Source organism: Parathielavia appendiculata, assembly GCF_033297405.1.
Source record: "Parathielavia appendiculata strain CBS 731.68 unplaced genomic scaffold N657scaffold_28, whole genome shotgun sequence".
Classification (NCBI taxonomy): domain Eukaryota; kingdom Fungi; phylum Ascomycota; class Sordariomycetes; order Sordariales; family Chaetomiaceae; genus Parathielavia; species Parathielavia appendiculata.
In genome coordinates this window covers 110,856-132,179 of record NW_026944247.1, presented here as the reverse complement: position 1 = coordinate 132,179, position 21,324 = coordinate 110,856, and the positions used below count along the sequence as shown (strand labels likewise).

At 55.7% G+C, this 21,324-nt stretch overlaps 5 protein-coding genes across 5 annotated transcripts; 2 read left to right on the top strand and 3 right to left on the bottom strand.

The window, feature by feature from the left end:
• Nucleotides 1–3,324: 3,324 nt before the first annotated feature.
• On the bottom strand, nucleotides 3,325–4,447 carry N657DRAFT_261255 (uncharacterized protein). Its single transcript, XM_062786491.1, has one exon. It carries the CDS (start codon nucleotides 4,215–4,217, stop codon nucleotides 3,525–3,527), a length of 693 nt encoding a protein of 230 aa, XP_062643108.1. The 5' UTR covers nucleotides 4,218–4,447; the 3' UTR covers nucleotides 3,325–3,524.
• Nucleotides 4,448–6,968: 2,521 nt separating this feature from the next.
• Nucleotides 6,969–10,959, top strand: N657DRAFT_581893 (uncharacterized protein; the record flags this gene model as incomplete). The annotated part of the gene is made up of 4 exons (XM_062789573.1): nucleotides 6,969–8,010; nucleotides 8,062–8,133; nucleotides 8,187–8,405; nucleotides 8,465–10,959. The coding sequence occupies 4 exons, from the start codon at nucleotides 6,969–6,971 to the stop codon at nucleotides 10,957–10,959; spliced, it is 3,828 nt and encodes a 1,275-aa protein (XP_062643107.1).
• Nucleotides 10,960–13,014: 2,055 nt separating this feature from the next.
• Nucleotides 13,015–14,123, bottom strand: N657DRAFT_581874 (uncharacterized protein; the record flags this gene model as incomplete). The annotated part of the gene is made up of 2 exons (XM_062789571.1): nucleotides 13,015–13,734; nucleotides 13,806–14,123. 2 exons carry the CDS (start codon nucleotides 14,121–14,123, stop codon nucleotides 13,015–13,017), a joined length of 1,038 nt encoding a protein of 345 aa, XP_062643106.1.
• A 357-nt stretch (nucleotides 14,124–14,480) lies between these two features.
• N657DRAFT_650299 (homoserine acetyltransferase) lies at nucleotides 14,481–16,426 on the top strand. The gene has a single exon (XM_062793909.1). The coding sequence runs from the start codon at nucleotides 14,610–14,612 to the stop codon at nucleotides 16,176–16,178; it is 1,569 nt and encodes a 522-aa protein (XP_062643105.1). The 5' UTR covers nucleotides 14,481–14,609; the 3' UTR covers nucleotides 16,179–16,426.
• Nucleotides 16,322–19,557, bottom strand: N657DRAFT_261166 (uncharacterized protein). Its single transcript, XM_062786490.1, has 3 exons — nucleotides 19,368–19,557; nucleotides 19,235–19,313; nucleotides 16,322–19,177 (listed from the first exon to the last, which is right to left on the bottom strand). The coding sequence occupies exons 2-3, from the start codon at nucleotides 19,273–19,275 to the stop codon at nucleotides 16,465–16,467; spliced, it is 2,754 nt and encodes a 917-aa protein (XP_062643104.1). The 5' UTR covers nucleotides 19,276–19,313; nucleotides 19,368–19,557; the 3' UTR covers nucleotides 16,322–16,464.
• Between the last annotated feature and the right edge of the window lie 1,767 nt (nucleotides 19,558–21,324).

Below are 21,324 nucleotides of genomic sequence, written 5' to 3'. Positions count from 1 at the left end.
AAGCCAAGCTAGGGAAAAAATGGCAGAGAAAGGTATGGTGGACGAGGAAGAGCGCGTTGAGGAGGAAATTGAAGGACCATCAAAGAGGCGTCGGACGGGTTTACGGCTCTGTGGCATCTGCCGCAAGACTGGCCATAATGCAAGGACATGCTCGGAGGCTGGAGAAATAGATAGCTTAAGCGATTCTGAGTAGTTTCAATTGATTGCATCAGATTCTGGTGGACTTTTGGCAGTTTGTAGTGGCATAGTCCGGAAAATGTGTCCGACTCAATGGGGTGTCCGAGTCAATGGTGAATCACGTTAGTGTTTATGTCATGACTGAATCCGATCTCAGAGTCAAACGAAGGCTGTCATCTAACTGGGTTGGCTGGGTCTTGATCGTTGACATCATGTCCCGGCTAACCTGCTTGCACAATACAGGCATCAGTCACAACCGGGGGGGGGGGGGGGGGAAGGGTGGTGCGGGTGATAGGGCCCAGATGTTTCTTTCTGGTATTGCTCTCTTTGATGCGGCTGTATTTCAGTGCGGACGCTGGCGATAGGTCAAGGGCCATTTACCGTCTTTACATCTGTGGATAGGTACTAAAACGTCCGAACCGCAGCATCATCGTCGTCGAGGAAGCCGATCGATTGGGACACCCTCTAGCCCCCTTTAGGCTCTCTTCCTCCATCCTTGACGGCCATAGTTCTACTATGGAGTCAGCCTTACCTGGTCAGCGTTTCACCCCTGCTCGCTGCGTTGGTCCGATATTTCGGCCCCTGCGCCGCCTACGGCCACCAGGCCATGCACGGCGGGCGGCATGAGCCCATCAATATGCGGCCCAGTGGCTCACAACCAACGTGCCGGAGCTTCTTCCCGCAGCTCACTTCGCTGCCCAATTATTCCTGGTTCCAACGTCAATTTATTGAAAACCCCGAAATGCCCAAGGATGTAGCATACCCCAAGGGCAGGACTAAGTGTACTTGTACATACCTTTATGTGCTGATTACAGACATCTGCTTGCACACCGAAGTTGACTTACACATGATACCTTTTCCCGAGCCCAAGCGGCTATATTCTTGGCTAAAAACTATTAGGATACCAGAACTCCCAGTAGGCGCCAGACCTCAAGTGTGATACTTTCCCACTCCAGCAGCCCACCCAGGCCGGCCGCGCACCCGCTCACAGTTCTACAGTTCTATTGCCCACAACTCACCCACGAAATGATCAAGACCTCCACTATAGCATCCAAATCCATCACATCATCCGCCCTTGATACCTTCTATGCCACACAATCGGCGCCTTCGCCTCCACTATCCAGGCGTTCACCTGCTGGTATTCGCTCCCATTCCCTCTGACAGGCCCAACCTCATCACCTCTTGAGTCCACTATCATATCCCCCCTCCCTTTCCCTTCTCCAACCGCGTACCTCTGTACAGAGATAATGACGCAGCAATCCTTTCGCCGGGTTATTGAATACATGAGGCGCACAACGAAGGCCATGAGGCGGTCCGCCCCTCTGAGAAACTGAGGCACAAACCACTAAGATCAAGGTGGATATGTAGCCAAATGCCAACCTCGAGGCACAGCTGCTCATTTCCTCGCAGAAAAAGCCGGTGACTTGGCTCAATTGACAGGAACAGTCAACAGGCTTGTCTTGGGATCACAGCGCGAGACCCCTGACCTCGGCGAGGCTGGATGTGTGCCCCACCATCCCACGTGCACCGAACCCCTTCCTGGTCGTCAGCCCAAATCCACTTCCACCGGTGTTATAAAAGTCAGCGCAATACTTGCCCCACCAGCTAACCAAAAGTAGCAAGCGAGCGTACGTTGAATTTGATGGAAAGTCTTACAAACTCAGTACTCAGTACATCCACCGTCAGCTGCAATCACCATCCGTAGCTGGTCTGGCATTGAGTGTGCCAGCCGTAGTTACAGGTCCTCCGAAATCACATCCCATGCCCCGTGAATAGCCGTACAGAGAGCGGCAAGGCTAAGTCGCTAAAGACCTGGGTAGTGGTCCTCGACATAGTTCTTCAGCCACCGCCAGAGACATCTATCGGATTAAGGTCCGGGCTCCAAGCAGGCTACTCCAACAGCTCAAGGCAAAGTGCCGTAATGAGACACCTCGTTGAGCGGGCTGTATTAGGCAGCAGCATTGTTTTTGTTGTAAGGCGAACTCGCAGCCGTGAGACTCCTAGAATCGCTATACAAGTGGATGCACAAAACGCTGATGCTTCGCAGCGTTGATACCCCCTATCCATTCTCCTAGAAGAACCCGGGTTGTTACGGGTAGTGACAGTGCGAGGTTCATGTGCGCAACTCCTGGTTCGACTGAACAGTTCGTACCACGGTCCCTCTTTTGAGGGTGTTACGCAGTGGTCAGTTGCGCCCACTCGTGACACGGGTCTCTTGTGCCGTCCAGTGAAGCAGCCGCAGAACATCCAGCCATGTGGTTTTTGCCGAAGAAGTGCCCAAGTATGAGGGTCTTCAATGTCGTGTATCGTGATCCACCTCTCCCATATAGGGGTATTGGTAGCCCAAGTCTCGTCGCTGAATATAACCTTTTCCTAGTCCTTAGGATTAGGTCGTAGGGACAATTGCTCGTATGTAAAGGCGAGTCGTACGGCCCGGTGCTGATCAGTCAGTTCATCCTACAAGGCCGTTTCCTTCTCGAGTAAGCCATTAATCGTAGACCTTGAGATTTCAGTCTCTTTCAAGAGCTCAACCTCCGGGATGTAGTACTTCAGATCGCCACATGGGAGCTCGCGTAAGAGGTTGTCTGCTTCAAGATAGTGACGGAGGATCTCTCTTTGCGGAGGACAGATCAATGGAAGTCTTCCGACATGCCCGTCTTCTAAGGAGTGACTGGGCCATTACAAGCTCGTTGAACCTGCCGTGCAGTCACTCCTAAGGCCTGGGAAATGTCTTGGTAGAACCATTCCGTATGGCTACGCAAGGCTCGCGCCTCTATCTTCTGATCTCGTGTGAGTTCCTGGGCGCGGCCCTTGGTCGATGTTGTAAATCGGCTCGCTAGTTCAATAAATTGAAGTCGCCGGATTCGCTTACATCGCAAGCGGTAAAAACCTTCCGCAGCAGGCGAGTTGTGGATGCTTGGATAGTTGATAGAGCGCGGATATACATCTGGAAGTGCGGATCTGTGGATATAAAGAGAGATTGATCTACGATGTAGGATGTCGGATGTCGGATGTCGGATGTCGGATGTCGAACTTGAACAGGACAAAGGGGAATAACCAGCAGATGTTCGTTGTAAGTACTTTACAATGGAAAATGATTAGGAGAATGACTTGGGAGAATGATAGAAATTCTGTAGAGCCAAATAACGTAATGGCTGCTTCTTTGGGAAACTGACTGGGACAAGTATCGCGCTAACCTTTTAAACCCCAGGAGGTGTACGAATGTACACAGATTGATTGGTCAGGCTGCGGGGTATCCAAGGCTTCAGCCTTGTCTTGGCGCCGGCCGAATGTTTGTGTCTCTTGCCCATCCTCGAAGTGGTAGAGAGCTGCAGTCAAGAGAAGCATCATGAGCTTCTGAGGGATGAACTGGGACGGCTACCGCCAAAAGTGCTCGACGTGAACTGCTGTACGCGGCCTCGGCACCACACCAACGGTGCGCCTCTGCTTCCCGCGGAGCGCTCGGAATTAGGAACAAGCCGAAAACAAAATTCGGATGACGGGCTCCGAAACAATGCCATGGCGGTTTCACTCAGCAGATCGTATGCTGCACTGTTATGGATCTTCATTCTGTCGGTGGGATATTGGCGAGCTAGATCCAGGCTCGCACTGTGCAAGACCTGGACTGGAATGCTGAAGTGACCTCCCCATGACGTCGAATGCCGGAGCATTAACTCGATCCATGGAATTGATGTGCCGCGACAAAAATAGACGTGAGTTACTTTGTACCGGTCAGGAATTGATTGGGGTGGCATGTACGGTGGCATGTACAAGTGTACAGACAAGGGAGCAATGCCCTGACTTGTTTGAGGCACCAGGATAGCCTTTACTTGCATCTCGGTTGATCGGCCTGATATCGCGTCACCCGCGAGATGTGACCCTTGTGGTGCAAGGAACACATACACATTAGTCAATGCTAGGGTTAACTGACGAAGAGTGCCAATCGGGTGAGCGACAGAATGCTGGGTTGGCAAATTGGCACTGCCCGATCTGTGTGCTGCCGGCTTGCGGGGTGTGGAGATCCGGGGAACAACGGACATGACGCGCCGGACAAGAGGGGAAGGCTCCAGACATGGAGAAAACAGATTCGGTGGGACTGTGGCTGCAGTGTTGTTTCGTCAAAGAGAGAAGCATCGTTGGCGCAGAAGCGGTTGCCTGGCCCTTCTAGTTAAGGCTCTGGTCCCTGCTATGAAGGGCGGCCTCGTACTCGGAAGTCCATCTGCGGAGAGTGCCAGGCTGAGCAAGGTAACGAACTGTGTAAGGTAAGCACCACGTGGGTGATGCAGAATACCTTGATGACTGTGCTGCTTTGGCTTTCGGGAATTGCCCAGCTCAGGCGATGCAAGGGAGCAAGTCGTCCATGCAGTCCGAGGAGTTCCAGACGCGAATACGACCATTGGCTGGCCAGCTAGTCTGGATGTGTTGATGAGCGAGCCATCCTACATCCATTCCCGTTCGGGCCCAGTTGTGTGTAGGTTGCTGCTGACGGATTCCAGATGCTCATCTGCGGCACTGGGTAGATCTATGGCTATTCCCTCGCCGATGACTGACCGGGGCCGGGGGGGGTTGGTCCGAACGGCCAGCCTCACCTACGCTACGGCTCAATTGATATGACCACGGATTCATCTTGAAAGCAACTGTTGGGTCGAACGAGAGACTCAGTTGAGAGACAACTAGGATCACGGTGCTGTCGAACGGACTAAGTTGTAACACGTCTGGGACACCATGCCATGTAACTGGACGACGGTGTGATGGTCTTGAGATTGAGAGGAGGGAGCGGCTGCGAGGTTGGAAAAAGAGAGACGCATTAGATGACCAAGTTAAAGGGCCTGCGAAGAATGAAGTAAAGGACTGGCAGTTGAGACCGAAGAGAGAGTGAAGTCGGACTTGCCAGCAATAGCTCCCAACAGCAATTGCGGGAAGGAACATATGAAACTGGTAAGGTATTTTACCTCGCCTAGCCTCCCGTATCTTGTGCACATCGTATTGTTTTTTACAATAGCTTACCAGAGTACTTATCTGCGTGCATGATACCTTAGTGGCAGCTTGAATGAAGCCATATTGCCTGATAGTACAAAGAGAAGAGTGACTGCCGTTCCCTTTGACTGCATGGCAGTCAACTTGGCTTCCTTGCCTCATGAACCTGGGTCCTGTATGTAATGTAAAGTCTCTCAATTCGGTTGGCTCAAGTGGGATGCATTGATGGAAGAAGCACTGACCTCAGATCGCGGGGAATGGGAAGGGGACCTTGAAAGTGAATCAAAAGAACAAAGCGAGAAACTTGGTGCTAGGGAATCATCTTCAGCCACAGATGAGCTGGATACCTAATAATGTTGTCTAATGGACCGTGTGAGTTTGCTTGCCATGCAAACTTGAAGAAGTCGATGCAAGGAATGGAGGCGGGTGCAATCAATGATCATTTTCGAGATTGTTCTGTGTGAATTTCGGCAGTCAGGACCCTGGAACCTGCCTCCCGCCAACGTGAAATCCGAGGGCCCTGCTGTCATGGCGGGGCTCTTCTCTGCTCTGAGACTGGTCCCTTGAATGGTTGCGCTTGTCGCTGTGGAGGCGGCGCTGCCCGTTGTGGAGCGGCCCAGACTTGATATTGGCTGCTCCTTTTTGTTAGCCTTGGCCCTGAGTGGTGGCACTTGCTCACAAAGCAGCGGGCGCCCAGCTTTCCCCCTGTGATGAACGCAGCGTCGACCGATGACCGTAAGGACCCGCGTTGCTCAATGGAAACGGGTAAACTGTCATCCCAAAAGTGACCTCCAGTCCGCCTGCAACCACCCCCATTCCACCTTACCATTACTTCCCTTGTTGGCGGCCGTTTTTTGCCCTGTGCTGCTGAAACATCCAGCTCGACGCTGGCCAGCATCCATCTCCTCTTGACCGGGATTAGCAGGTTGAGAGACCCGACTACCGCCTCGCCCCCAAGTCTCGGACCGGCGCTGCCCTCGAAACGAGACGCCCACAACGGTCTGCACACGCTTGGGTCGAATCGTTCAAAACATCGTCACGCCTTGGACTCCCTCGTATTCTTTCCTGGGAGGCGGCTTTTTCCACGGTTACTTCGCGTCCGTTGACCAACATTTGCGCCTTCTTTCCATGACCAGCATTGTTTCTTCGGCGTTTAGTCGTCCTTGATCGCACATCTCGAATCACGCTCTGTTCGCACGACTGCCTCTCGATCCGACCCCAGATTCACTACTGCCCTGGCGCAGCATCACTCTCTACCCCGTCTACCGGCCGCCCGATTCGATCGATCTCCGGAACCCAAGTGTTGACGCTCACTGACTATCGACCCCTCGTGACAGCGCCTGCGAGAACTTGGGTCTGTTCCAGCTGTCTACGTCCGATTTTAGGTGCCAAAGATTAACAGCTGATAACCGGCGCTTGAAGAAACTTGCTAGATTCGCCACGACGTTCTTGCCGTTGCACGAATAGTATCCCGAATCTTGGGCGCTTCGGTTCACTGCTGCACACTCCGGCCCCTGGGGGTGCTACTCGAGGCGAAACGTTGCTACATCGAGTTTCGACGTTCCATCCGGCCTTGCAAAGCCTATCCCTGAGTGTCGATCCGAGAAGCCGAACCAACTGCGCAAGAGATCCGGGAACGGCCAGAGCGCTGCAGCAGAAACAATTTGCACTTGCAGGAACCGGTCGACAGGGTGCATCTGTTGCGAGTCATTGGCTAGCACTGGGCAACGCCACTCCCTGGCTCATATCTGGAGGGCAATCAAGAGAACCAAGACGTGGTCTTGACAGCTAGGTGTCTTGCGCCGCTCAACTTCATGGACGGTCAGCCTGCAACGGCTGAATCTAAGCATCATTACCAGTCCCACCCCTGGTCGGGCACGTCTTCTACCTCGGCGACTCCAAGGATAAAACCCACGTCACCGCAGGAATCCTCGTCGAGTTACTTCAGCCCCCAGCTGGAGCTCCTCCCTATCCTCTTCCCTCAGCAGATCTACCAGGATAAGCTCCTCCAGTACAACAAGCTCGTCTCGGCCGGCCGTGGCGGGGGAGGTAGTCTACAAACCCCGCCACTCCCTCCTGTGCTCTCCTCCCCGCAGCCGAAGCCCTCCACGCGTTCGCGGTCGTCTTCCAAGGTGTCGAACAAGGACAATACCCATACGAAACCGGCCTCGCAGAGCTGTCATGGGAACAGAGCGGCCAAGCTATCAGAAACCGCCGACCGCGCGCTTATGAAATCGGGGAAGGACCAGTCGTCCAAAATGTCGGCCAAGAAGTCGTCCGAGCAGCCCGCGCAAGCTGCACAAGCTGTGCAACCTCCCAACCGGGAGGCGTCTGCCCGGTTACCACTCTCGTCCGGCCAGAGCGCACCTTTTGCTGCAGCCCAATCAAGCTCGGTGCCGTCAACACCGCATCAACATCCTCGAAAATTCTCGTTCGAGTCTCGCGAGCACTCACCAGGTGCCACGCAGAACCACTCGCCGCGCTCCGCCTACTCCGAGACGAACGGCAACGTGCCGTCTCTACGCCCACTTCCTCCAAGGCTTGGAGGTTGCCGCTTTGAGACGGCGGTACCCCATTCGCGCCGCCGGATGCCCTACAGTCTGGGGACAGACAAGCTCGAAAAGGTGGACCTGCTCAAAATCAAGAGCAAGCTATCAGAAGAGGAGGAGAGGAAGCTCGAAACCGATATGCGGGAGTTGTACGACAGGTTATTACCGACTGATGCGATCGAGATCAACCGGCGGAAGCTGGTTAGCAAACTGGAGCAACTGTTCAACAACGAGTGGCCTGGGCACGACATCCAGGTACACCTGTTTGGCTCGTCTGGCAACCTATTATGTTCGGATGATTCTGATGGTACGCGACTTGAGAAGCCTTCGTCTGGCCCCGCGCTGACATTTACTGCAGTCGACATTTGCATCACGACTCCCTGGCGGGAGCTGGAGAGCGTCTGCTTGATTGCCGATCTCCTTCAGCGACGTAGGTAGCTCACTTGGTGCTGTTTTCTCGTCGAGATGCTAACACTTTCTTAGACGGCATGGAGAAGGTTGTCTGCGTTTCCTCGGCAAAGGTGCCCATCGTAAAGATTTGGGACCCCGAGCTGAAGCTGGCGTGCGACATGAACGTCAACAATACGCTAGCTCTGGAGAACACCCGGATGGTGCGGACGTATGTTAGTATTGACGACCGTGTGCGGCCTCTGGCCATGATCATCAAGTACTGGACACGCAGGAGGATCATCAATGATGCAGGTTCGCAGCCCCAGGTCAATTTACGTTTCCATCTCGAAGTTCTCACATATACCCCACAGCGTTTGGCGGGACTCTAAGCTCCTACACCTGGATCTGCTTGATTATTGCATTTCTACAGTTACGCGAGCCTCCGATATTGCCCGCCCTCCATCAGCGTCATAATCTGAAACTGCTGAAGCAGGACGGAACGCGCAGCGAGTTTGCTGATGACATTCCCAAGCTGCGTGGTTTTGGCTCGAAGAACGAGGAGAGCTTGGCGTCTCTCCTCTTCCAATTTTTCCGCTTCTATGCCCACGAGTTTGACTACGACAAATACGCCCTGTCAATACGCACGGGAAAACTGTTGACCAAAACGGAAAAGAAGTGGCACATTGGTTCAAACAACGCCCTCTGCGTCGAGGAGCCATTTAACACAATACGCAACCTTGGGAACACGGCTGACGACACGTCGTTTCGGGGGCTCCATTTGGAGTTGCGGCGTGCCTTCGACAAAATCGCCGAGGGCAAATTTGACGAGTGCTGCGAGCAGTACGTGTTTCCCAAGGAAGAGGAGAGAATATGGCAGAAACCAGCGCCGGCGCCAAGACCGATTCTCCTGAGGAGTGCCTCACAGCAGCAAGGAGCCCGCCTCCGTGGCGGGTACCGCAGCAGTCGGCAGTTCCACCGGAATGGGAATGCAGGTCGCCGGTCATCGTCCAGTGTCGCTTACGAGACGAACCCTGCCTTCACGCAGACGAGCATGCCTCCTACGGTGAATCCCCAAGATATCCTCTGGTATCAGACCCAGAGCCCTCAGCTTGGCGTGCCTCAGGAGCTTCTGACCACGTCGCTCAACGCGCTAGCGGCGCAGGAGACAATGCATCGGTTCCAGCTGTACACTCTCAGCCAGCAGCAGGTTCTCGCTCATGCTCAGCGGTTACAGAACGGGTCGGTCACCGACAGGTCTCGGACCAACTCTTTCGACAACCCGCCATTGACAGCCCCTGTTCGACCGGATCTGATGTATGGTTTTGGTTTCCCAATCCAACACGCCCCGTATCTCCACCCTGGATTCACCACTTATCCTTCGTCTCCGGCAACGTCAGCTCCACAATCCAACGGGCAGTCAGAATTTCGAAGGAGGCTTCATCGAAACACAGCAGCGAATGACACTGACCAGTCGCCTGGCAGCGGTGCCCTTAGGTCGCAATCCCAGCCAGCTTCGAGAACGCCGACGTCTGCTTCACAATCGATGGCCGCGTATTCGACGTCCAGTCAGTCTTATAACGGCGTGGTCTCATCACTGGCGCGCCAGATGAACGACATGTCTATGCCGGGGTTCACTCCGGACGAGACCGGTGATTTGGGGTTTGATGACGCGGCAACAAGGGTTTTGTCTGACTCACCACCCGAGGATGACGGTCCGCGTTATATCGGCTACTATGTGAACGACTACGCAAACCGAAGCCGGCCAGCGAACGGGCTCCCCAGCAATGGCGGGGCACCCGTTGAACCAAGCCAGGCCAGCCGGGGAGGGGCACGCCGTCGGTTGTCGACTGATCAACTGCCACAGTCTGTACTTGATCGGAGAATGAAGCGGACGTCGCGTTCGCCGTCGCCCTTGGGACATACTAGGACTGTGTCCATGGGCATGAATTCAGCCCCGCTCATCTCGGCACCCTTCCCTCAAAGTAATGGCAAGCTCCCTTCGAAACCTCTAATCGTCAACGGAACCGCCTCTAAAGCGGCGCCAACCGTTGGCCCTTGCAACCCAACAGCCGGGGCCGAGCCGCTCGATCTGAATGACACCAATCACGACAACCCTTTGCATATTCACCAGGGTAGGAGCCCCGACAACTCTTGGCCAGAACAGCAAGCCACCCCGTCACCCAGCAGTGCTGAACCGGTCACAACCCCCGCTCCGCAGCGGCCAGTGATCGTGAACGGCTCATCAACAAATCGCTCTCCATCTGCCATGTCGAATCTCCTAGATGCATCCTTTCAGCAGCGGGTTGCCTTGGGAGCTGGTCTTCACCTCCCTTACTCGGCGGTAGTGAGCGACTCGAGCGGCTTGGCAGGATTCTCGAAAATCCACAGCCGACAACAACTGGCGCCCCTGGATCTTGCCACGGAGAACTATGCGGTTCAACGGGAGTTGCCGCATCTCTCGCCCGTTTACGAGCACCGGACACCATCACCGACAGTTGCACGAAAGTTTGAACCGTCGCCTGTTGCTCAGTCGCAAGGGCCAGCATCAACGAAGGAGCTTCGCCCCGAGCACTCTAAGCCCTCTCAGAGGGCAACGGCGAGCAGGCAAGTGAACGGTTCCTCGTCGGCAAGGCCGCAGCAGGACCCCCCCGCGACCCGCTCCCCCATTCAGGATCAGAGGATCAACGGACTCGCGCGAGAAAACGGACATGTGCGGGCCGCGAAGAGCCAGACGGAGAGTTTCGGCGGCTGGCAAAAGTCGAAGTCACGGAAAAAGGCCGCGGCGGATTTGAAGCACGCTGCCGCCAACGGTTTCCCGCAGAGCGAGCAGCCGCCTAAGAATGATGCGGACCGCAAGGGTGGCTGAACAGGTCGCTCATCACGTGTGGTGATGCAGTGTCTTGCCCTGAGTGCGCACCCCCTTGGTGCCGCGTCGGACTCGAGGCCCCGGCCAGCTTGGAACGGTCAAGGGCCAATGTGATGGGGTTGGCTGGGCCTTTCTTGGATAATCTGTTGTCCATGGTCCTGGTCGTTGTGGTGGTCCACCAGCAGATCAGCGGGAGGTGACTTGAGGGCCTTTGTTTGTTGTGTTGGACAGCTCCTCCTTCAGGATTCCTCGCCATCTGACTGAGCCGGTTGTTCTGCCGTCTGCCTCATGATTCGCATTTAAGGCTGGTGACGGGCTTTGTCTGAAGTTTCGGGGAAGCGTATGATCTTTATTGGGTTGAGATTGGAGAAGTCTTCTCGAGGATGGGTGAGAGCGCCCGATACCATGAACCATGGAGTGACGACCACCGTGCTATCCACACTGGCCGAGTTTGAGGATAGCCTATGAGGCGGTCGAGCGAAGTGACTTGCTGGGATTACTAGCGATGGGCACTCCGGCGGTGTGGATGATGATGGCGGTTGTGGTGATTTCCACGGACAGGGGAGTCTCCGGCCGGGGCAGGATTCAGACTCAGGTTCGCCAAGGGCGTATTGGCTGGGCGGGGATGGTCGGGTGGTCGGCATCGGTTTCCTTCATCCACTGTGTGTTATCCAGGGGAGGCAAAGATGCATTGTTATGTCTCCTTGTGTCCTCCTCTATAGTCTCTCATATGTCTGTTTGTGCATCATTGGCTTATAGAACGGGATACCATGGTTCTGGCTCTGGTTCAGGTTCAGGTACTTGGGCTGGTCTGGTCTGCTGTTTTTTTTTGTGAGGAAAGCGAACGGAGCGAATGTAAAAGGCAAAGAGCCTGCATGGCAAAAGAGGCACAGAAGAGCAAAGTGAAGATGAAGAGGCATGTCTCATTAACCGTACCATACCCATATCCTCCTGTATCACAGAGAGTAAACGAAGAAAATGTGCGATGGGAAAATGTTTTGAGTGGTTGCTGTGCGTTCTGGGTGAGCTGCTGGTCTGTAGGGCCATTGTCTTCTTACATGGAACGGCGGACGGTTTTGCTGCTTGACTCATCATGGTCGCTGGGTTTCCGCGTGCTCCTGGGACCACCGTTTAGCGGAGTGGGTTGGAGAAGGCGAAAACTGTATTCCACTGCATCCACACAAGTAATTGCTAAATCTTCCTGTGCCCTCTTCTTGCGGTTATGGAGTTGCTTATAAACAAGTTCCGTATACAACGTCAAGTCTGGGGGATGACTTCGAAAGCGAGATCAGAGGTCCTGGATTTATGATATGACCAAGCAATGTAAACTCCACTGAAAATTCCCAAGGAGCTCAATGGCTATGTTGTCTTTGTCGTGCTCGATAGTGTCAGTGAGTTCAAGTTAGAAAGACAACTGCGTTACAAACCAAGTCCGTCCAAGTCAACATGACCGGAGGGTTCAATCCAAAGAACTGGTGATGTGAGACATTTGAGCTCGGCCCGAGGCTTAGAAATGATGTCTCGGAGGTGAAAGTGGTGTTGGCTGCGCGGGATAGGCCGGGCGAAAATAAAACGCTGCGAAAGGAGTTTTGTTTCAGAGTCCCAAAACTGTTGTCTCTCGATGAGCAGGCAGAGAGCTCGGATGAACAAAGCAGGAACACTAGCCTTGTGGACTCCCAGCTGGACCATCGGCCCACAGCTTGGCCTTCGGTCGTCTGCTTTGTGCAGGACCACGGCCGTGCCTTTGTGCTGGCGGTCGAGGCAAGACTCTTGAGCGCAGTCTTTTTGAGCCGAGATTCCCTGGCTGGTGGGCGGAAGATGCCGCCTTCAGTCAGTGTTACTGTCTTGGATGAGACCAATGACAGAAGACAATTGCGGTCGTCGATGGGCGTTGGGCAGCTGGTATGTGCTCGGCCCTTTTGCCTTGAGAAATCCGGCGATGCGTGTTGAGATACTAGGATGCATGCCTTATCTTGCTAGAAAGCCATGGTAAAGCCATGTTTAATGTGTAGAAGACATCGTGGTTATAAATTGGCAGCAGCGCTTTGAAGTTCCTCAAACAGCATAAAATACCTCCATCTTGACCCACTCGACCGCATTTCTCCAGTTTCCGAACCTCGCCTTGGCCCAGATGGTCACGATATCTCCCAATTTAAGGTCTCGGACAAACTTGGCGTTCCCAGTGGCTTTGCCCCGGCCCTGCTCTGCAAGTCTTTCAGCGGCTTCAACGTCCCGCTCAGGGTCGATGTCGTCCACGTAACTCCAGACAACGCGGTGTACTTTCGATTGTTTCTCAGCCGTCAAATTGCATTGGATCTTCAGATCTTCGCGCGGATGCAACGTGTGGTTGTAGGCGTAGCCGTGAGAATTCGGGCCCTGTTCTACCTCCGGGAGCACGGTGCAGAGGTCATCCAGCTTTAGCGATGGTTGCGGGGCTTGCTGGGCCTGTTGGGTTGCCGAGTCGGTCTGGGCGGGGTTAGTTTTACACCACCGCTCCAGGCCAGCTTCGAACCACGTCCAGGAGCCGAAGTATGTGCCGCGGTCGTTAGGGAGCCCTCCCCATCCTTGATCATGGCTCTTGAAAGTGAAGACGATGCGACGACAGGGGTGGGCCAGCAGGGGTATGGGCGATGCAATCAGCGCCTGAAAGTCATCGGCAGAGAACTCTTCACCGGGGGGTTGCGGCTTCAACGGCGCTCTGTCAACGGGTTTCGGGTCATTTGTACGGTGAGAGACACGCCTCCAGGTATGCAGGCCGAGGGGAGGAGAACGGAGCTAGAACGTTAAGAAAAGGCACCGTGTAAGTGACCAACTCGGAAGGGCGGTACGAGGGTTGAGCAGCGTACCAAAAACATGTTTTCTTTCCTGCCCAGGCCACCGCAGGCGGTCATAGGTGGTTCAAAAGATACCTCGCTCGTGGTGTGAGGCCAGTACTCGGCAAGGTCGACAATGGAGTCGATGATCTCAGGTGGTAGGCTCAGGGCCTTCTTCAACATTGCCTTCACGACCAGCACATCGACGACGCTGGGATCATACACAGCGTTCCCTGACGAGATTTTCCTCGAGGGCAAGGTGGGATATGAGTAGTAAGCGTAGTAGGCGAGGAAGAAAGCTCCAAGCGTGACGAGCCGCGTGATAATCCTTTGATCGATGTCGACAGCCATGGACAGTCGAAGAGAAGATGGGAAGGGCCCGGGGCCAGACAAATTCCAGGTTTGGGAATGAATTCGGTATGCCCATCAATCAGCGGCCGAGTAGGTAGGCAGTGATATACAAGGTCAGAGGGCACCGAATACACAAACCAAAAGCACTCCTTCCTGATGAAGCAACTGAGGACATTCTTGAACGAGTGGGGTACGGTGACATCACGAGACAAGATTGTGGCCAACGGGCAGCTGGCTGAAACCACGTCAGGGAGTGCTAGTAGGCGCCAAGAACGCACGTGAAATGGCGAATTCTCCACCAACAACCAGAGCGGGTCCGGAGCTTTCTGAATTGGAAATCCGCTGCAACCACCGGCGCCGGCCACGGCTGCCACGGTGCCTGCAGCGACAATTCTACTTGACCTTCTGACCCGCGACAACACTCCTGCGTCAGCGCCGGGATACCGAGGAATCCATCTACCGGGGACGTCTTGGAATTTCAAAACTATGAAGTCACGACGGGTAACGCAGCTGGCCTCAAGCCTGCGACCTTCCACTTCCCTGTGCGGCCGTCCCGTGCGGCCTGTCTGCAACAATGCGCTGCAGGAGCACATTCGGCGGCAAGCATCAGCCCCGCGATGCATTCACGGACAGCCAGCTCGACGCAGCGGTGCACCCTCGAATCCGGCCATCAAGTTCCCGTGCCTCGATGCCCTCGAGACCCGATCGGCCACCCTAGAGAAGCAGGCCGCCTCTGCCAGGTCCGACCAGAGCGGCCCCGAACCTTCCTATACCGTCGGCGCAACCCAGATCCACCACTGCGCTGAGCCGCTCCTGCTCGACCATGGCGGCCTGCTTCATGAATTCGACATTGCATACGAGACATGGGGCGACATGAACGCAGCTCGCTCCAACGTAATCCTCTTGCACACCGGCCTATCCGCCTCCTCCCACGCCCACTCAACCCCCGAGAACCCCCAGCCAGGCTGGTGGGAAAAGTTCATCGGCCCCGGCCTGGCCCTCGACACAAACAAATACTTCATAATCTGCACCAACGTCATCGGCGGGTGCTACGGCTCGACCGGCCCCTCGAGCATCGACCCGTCTGACGGCAAGCGCTACGCAACCCGCTTCCCAATCCTCACCATCCAAGACATGGTGCGCGCCCAGTTCCGCCTGCTCGACCACTTGGGCGTCTCCAAGCTCCACGCCAGCGTCGGCTCCAGCATGGGCGGCATGCAATCCCTCGCCGCGGGCGTCGAATTTTCCTCGCGCGTAGGGCGCGTCGTCTCCATCTCGGCCTGCGCGCGCAGCCATCCCTACAGCATCGCCATGCGCTACGTGCAGCGGCGCGCCATCCTCAACGACCCGAACTGGAACCGCGGCTTCTACTACGGTCGAGTGCCGCCGCACGTGGGCATGAAGCTCGCGCGCGAGATCGCCACCATCACCTACCGCTCCGGCCCCGAATGGGAGCAGCGCTTCGGCCGGCGCCGCGCCGACGCCTCCAAACCACCCGCTCTCTGCCCCGATTTCCTCGTCGAGACATACCTCGACCACGCCGGTGAAAAGTTCTGCCTCACCTACGACCCCAACAGTCTCCTCTACGTCAGCAAAGCCATGGACCTCTTCGACCTGGGCCGCGAAAACCAAATCGCCACCGCTGCGCGCCGCGCAGAGTACCACACCCCCGGGACCACCCCCGCGGCGAGGACTGGTTCACCAGCGTGCACCCTGACCCTCCCCGATAAGCCCTACCAGGAACAGCCCGAGTCGGCGATGCTGACCACGCTCGATGCCGAAAGTCTCCCGCACCAGGGCGTGCCGAAACCCCCCGCCGATTTGGTGGCGGGCCTAGCGGCGCTGCGCGACCACCCGGTGCTGGTCATGGGCGTGGCGAGCGATATCCTGTTCCCTGCCTGGCAGCAGCGCGAGGTGGCTGAGGCGCTGAGGCAGGCGGGGAACAAGATGGTGGAGCACCACGAGTTGAGCGAGGTTCAGAGCTTGTTTGGGCATGATACGTTCTTGCTGGATGTCGAGAACGTCGGGGGAGCGGTGAGGGATTTCTTGGGCTGAATGACCAAAGTTGACGAGTGAGGGTGAAAGGTGTTGGATAATGTTGTTTGCTTGGAAGGGGACATATATCGGCGTTATACCCCGTATTTGGGGAGGCAAACATGTCTGATGTTTGGGATTATACATAGCGAGCGCATGCGAAGCGGTGAATTTGTTCATCATCTGCATCCCATCGGGGCAAGGTTCATTTGGATGTGTTGTAACATGCACTGTATCTCAATAGAAGGGTATAAATAGAAGAAATGGTGTTACCAATCCGACATGTGACAAGGACCAGCGGGAAGTGTTAGATGAAACCCGTGCCAAAAGAATCCACCGGGTTCTTTCTCCCACCCGCGGACGTCTTGGGCCTTCTGACCTCCCTTATGCTCGGCCCACGCGCCACGCCAATCCCCATGAACGACGCCCGGTCGTCATTTCTCGTCACATACTCTGGAAATTGGGAAATCAAGCTTGGCGAAGCGGCGAGTTTATTACCGCCGTTGCCACTTCCCCCCGGCCCAGAAGACGTGGATGGCCTGCCGTCGGCTGTCGCCGCTGCGGTGGGTACCGACCGGATCGGTGGTGTCCAAAGCCCTAACGTTGGGTCCCGCGAGGGCGCGTCGGGGGAGAAGTCGAATTTGAGATTCAGTGGTGGTGGGACGTTCGCGCGGGTGAACTTGCCCGATGGTTCGCTCTTGGGGTGTGTCTGCACAGGTTCTGAGGCAGGGACCTGTCCGGGACCCGTCTCGGTCGGCGACGCCAGCGACCAGTTAGATGAGTCTGGCGTCGGCGGCGCTGCTAGCCCCGGAAGCTGACCAAAATCAAAGTTGAACCCGGTGTCGACAACGGGGCTCGGTCGCGCCCGCTCGAATGTGTCGACCGTTGGGGCCGGGCTTGGCTGAGCGAGGTCTCGACGCAAGAGAGGATGTCGATGCTGCGGCGTGTTGGTGCGAGATGGCGGAGAGCCGTGGGAACTGTAGTTGTCCGTGCTGCCGCTCCTTGATGCGGATGTCGGTGTCCCCGCTCGGTTCCGCAAGGCTACGTGGTCGCTCGACACGCCGTATTCCTCCAGTCCAGGGCGGCGCGGTAAAGCCACTCGTCTAGCCGGGGCCCGGATGGGACTCTGTGGCCGATCGGCGGCGGCGGGGGTTGGTACATGTGGCGGCATGGGCGATGGAATGCGAAGCGGCGCTGGGTGAATCGGGAGGATGGGCCCATCGTCGTCTTCATCTTCCTTGATGCCGTTGCTGTAGACACTGCTGCTCGCACTGGCGCGGTTGGCCTCTGGGGCCTGTAACCTTTGCGCGTGGTGGGTATGCTGGGCGTTGAGAATTGACTTCTCCAGCTCTTCAATCTTCATCGACAAGCTGTGTCGGCGGGGGCTGTTGAGCTGGAAAGTGTCCCGCCTCGCGGAGACATGCTGGATAATGGGCCGTGCAAATTGCTCCACCACTTCATCGTCCATTGACAGTCTCCGAATCGAGCCCGATGGAGAGGTTACAGTGGAGGGCGATGCCAAGGTGGAAATCAATGGCTCCAGCCCTTGTCTCGTAGCCGGTGGTGGTGTGCTTCGGCCGTTACTCGCAGCAGCATCAGGCTCGGTGTTGAACATAACTGGGTCTTGTTGTTTGGGTTGTGGGCTTTTCAGCGCAAAACTCTGCGAGGGTTCGTTGTCGATACTAGGGGTGCTGAGCGGAACACTTGGTGACTGAAGAGCATGCGGCAAGGGCCCGAGCGAGCCAGCGCCCTGAACAGGCGGCAGTTGGTATGGGCGAGGGACTTTCCCGGAGTGACCTGGAAGGGCGGGACTGTTCTGCGGAGGGCCAGCGCTCCGAAGCAGAGAATCGTGATGAAAGCCGTTGAGGCGAGGACTGGGAGGACCAAAACCATCCGTCCTGGTTCCTCGCGCGCTGAGACCGTCGGTTTCGACAGAAGGGCCAAGGGGGCCGTGACGGGGCGGACCTTGACCTGGCGGCTGAGGGAGACGATGGGTAGGAGGCCCCGTAGGGGGCGGTCCTTGATGCATCAGGGGACCCCGTGCTGGGCCGCTGCGGCTGCCTGGCGTGGCGTCATGGTCGCTTTTGAATACATGTCCTTGCATGTTCGGAATGTCGGCGGTCTCCCGTTGCGGCTCAGGTTGTAGCTGTGGAGCCGAGGGACGCCTGCAAGACAGACTACTCTCCGTAGACTTCTGTCTTTCCAATCTCTCCATCTCCAGCCGAGCTGTTTCTCTCTGCTTCTCGAGCTCCCTCTCCCTTTCTTTTGCCTTTCTCAGTTCTTCCTCCCGCTTCTTGACCGTGGCCATGACGGCATCCACCATGTCGTCTACCTCCTCGCCAAACAGGGACCCAGTTTCCGCATTTGCCGTGGTCGGTGTCGGCGGCAGCTGCATCGAGTCGACAAGCGGAGACTTCGGCGTTTTAGGCGTGGGCGGGCCAGACGGTACACTTCTCACAAAGTGCACATCCAATGGATTCACCCAGGGTTTGGACCTGCCGGGGGTTCCTGGACGTGACCCATATCCGGAGCCCGCAGGGGCGAGGCTCAGCGAAGACGTGTTGTTTGCGCCAAACCGCGCCCCGAATCCCGGTCCCGGCGCGGCCAAACTTGACGAGGATCTGTTATTGGCGCCGAAACGGGCTGCGAATCCCGGTGCCGGGGCAGCCAAGCTCGTCGACGAGCCGTTGTTCGCGCCGAACCTAGTCCGCAGGTTCGCATCGGAGGCGTGTGATTTGAGGTGTGTGCTCGCTTGACTTCCCGGTCGTCCGGGGCCGAGGGTACTCAAATTGTACATGCTGGCGGCGGCGAGGTTATGCGTGTCGTGGATGGTATACGGAGACCTGCCCCTGGCGACCGACTGGGGCGTGCCGGCTCGCGAGACTGATCGAATGCTACCGTTGACGGCACCCTTTTGGTTGATGTTCTGGCCGAAGAACTGGCCCTCCCCCAGCTTGTTCTGGTCTATGCGCTTCCATTGCTGCGGCTGCTTCTCTTGGCCGGATTTGCCCTCAGACTTCCTGTGGCATCAGCGGTTCGCGGGCGTTCTCTGGCCCCGGCTTTGGAAGACCACTCACTTCTTCTTACCCCCAACCTTGAGACCAAAAAAGGAAACCATTATGAGCGAGCAATTATGATTTAGACTGAGACATTAAACTAGCGGAGGGGATCAGTACCGTTCTGAAAGCCAAAGGATTAGAATTCGGCAACCTTTCACTGGGCCTCGGCCACTTGCCGTTCGTTGGCGATGCAACCGAGGGGCGCTGGATATTGATATTTCAACTTATGATGGAATAAGCCTTCCTTAACGAGAGCGGCAGAAGTAGGCCATCTCAGACCTCTTGAATACGCTGCGACACGTCGGTTTCGGTGCCCAAGGCAGGCCAGGGATCGGGAGCTCAAGCAACCCTTTATCGTTCAAGGTCCGAAGTCCAGAAAGGGGTTCGTCAATGTGGGTCGTTGACTAGGTACTTCAAGTACATGAAGTTCCACGAGTAGGCGCTCTGATGGCAGGCCTCTGCGATGAAAAATTTCGAAGCGTACAAAGCATCGAGGAGTCCCTCTGACGTTAGAAAGGATCGACGGCGTAACAGTGCGAGGAGGAGAATGGAAAAGGAAGAGAGAGACCGATGAGGGCGGAGATGGTTCGTATCCTTTTTGCGGGCGCCGTCCTTTACCGAATTTGGAACCCACGCGCTTGTGGAGATGATTCGCGCCGCCTGCCCGCTAGCGCACGTAACCCGGCGAGGCATCCCGGCCCTGTCATTGCCCGGTTGTTCTTTCCTTCCTTTGTGGGGTCTTGGAACCAACCAAAACCTGTGGCTTTCAGGATGGTGAGAGAGTGACCGGAGCGTGTACAAGTACTAAAAGGAGAAGAGACTGACTCGACTGGCAACCTGGTAGTATCAACGCGGCAAACCGTCAATTGGCAATTATTTCACCTCATGTATGGACCATGTCTTTAGTAGTACTCCGTAAGGTTGTTGCTGAGAACCCAAGCGTCTGTGTTCCTGCAGCTCATTTGAATCGGTATCGATCCCATCGCAGGGCCCCATCGGGATTTGCCAAGTACTTGTATCCGTACAAGGGGACAATCGCAATGATGAGGTGTCGATCATCCCAGGTGAGGGTTCAATCCCGCACTTATGTAAACTGCACGTTTGCACGTCGCTTTCATGTGCCCCAGTCTCAGTGCTCTTGCTTCTTCTTCAGCATCTGGTACTGCATTCCGGCCGAAAAGTTCTGGATCGGTCCCCGATGGTGTGGTAGAATCGATAGTCTGCAAAGAGGCTGGCTGGGGAATGCCTGGGAATGTAATCTGTGCCACTGCGTCACTGAAAGAATGTTGGGTCCTGCAGCACCCGTCGTGCCCCTTGTAACTTGCAGAATCAGAAGCGTCCGGCCACGTTCCGCTGAGAGTACGGAGGACGGAGACTAAGTCAATTGCGATACTTACTTGCTGCGCTCAACACTCAATGTGCTGCCAAGTCTCGAGGCAAAACTACCGCGTCTGCTCCTTCAAATGTTCCAGACGGACTATTGTTGAGGTTTTGCAGCTGGTCCCAGTGATCTGGAACATTATTTGTCGCTTTGAGCCCTTACCCTGGCTTCCAAGGATGTCCCTACACTGAGCCTCCGGAGGTCACTGGAGCCCTGTGGGGCCTTGGGAGGTACAATATTTTGCTGTCATATCAAGTGGATATCTCAGGTCTGAAACGTATGGCGCGTTTTTGGAAAACCCCGCAAAAAACCGCCCAGCCCTTTGATATCACTTTCAGAGAGGTAATTTTGGCAGTCCTCCCGTATTGCCCGGCAATCACGCAGTAGATTTCTTTAAAAAGCCATTAGCTAATGCAGCTCGTCGAGCTCAAAAGATTGATATCCTTTGGAAATGATGCATTTTTGTGGTTGTCGAGATGCACGAGCTTCAATTCCGGGAAGGCATTTCGCTCCCCTGGAACCGGCCGTCTGGCACCCTAAAAATTGGCGCCCAATCCACTAATCATTTAGGGCTCGACGCCCTAATTTCAGGACTTCAGATCTCAACGACAGTTATCAATCTCAGGGCTACAGTACATACATTGGACGCTATATGACACTTGCACCCTTTCCACCCACCTCCCTGCCCCCCCCCCCGAAAAAAAGAAAAACCAAAGAACGAAAAAAA

Coding starts and splice junctions, on each gene's coding strand:
- N657DRAFT_261255 (XM_062786491.1), bottom strand. CDS start 4,217: ATGTCCGTTGTTCCCCGGATCTCCACACCCCGCAAGCCGGCAGCACAC.
- N657DRAFT_650299 (XM_062793909.1), top strand. CDS start 14,610: ATGAAGTCACGACGGGTAACGCAGCTGGCCTCAAGCCTGCGACCTTCC.
- N657DRAFT_261166 (XM_062786490.1), bottom strand. CDS start 19,275: ATGGTTTCCTTTTTTGGTCTCAAGGTTGGGGGTAAGAAGAA. Junction 19,178..19,234: donor AAGGTTGGGGGTAAGAAGAA/GTGAGTGGTCTT, acceptor CTGATGCCACAG/GAAGTCTGAGGGCAAATCCG.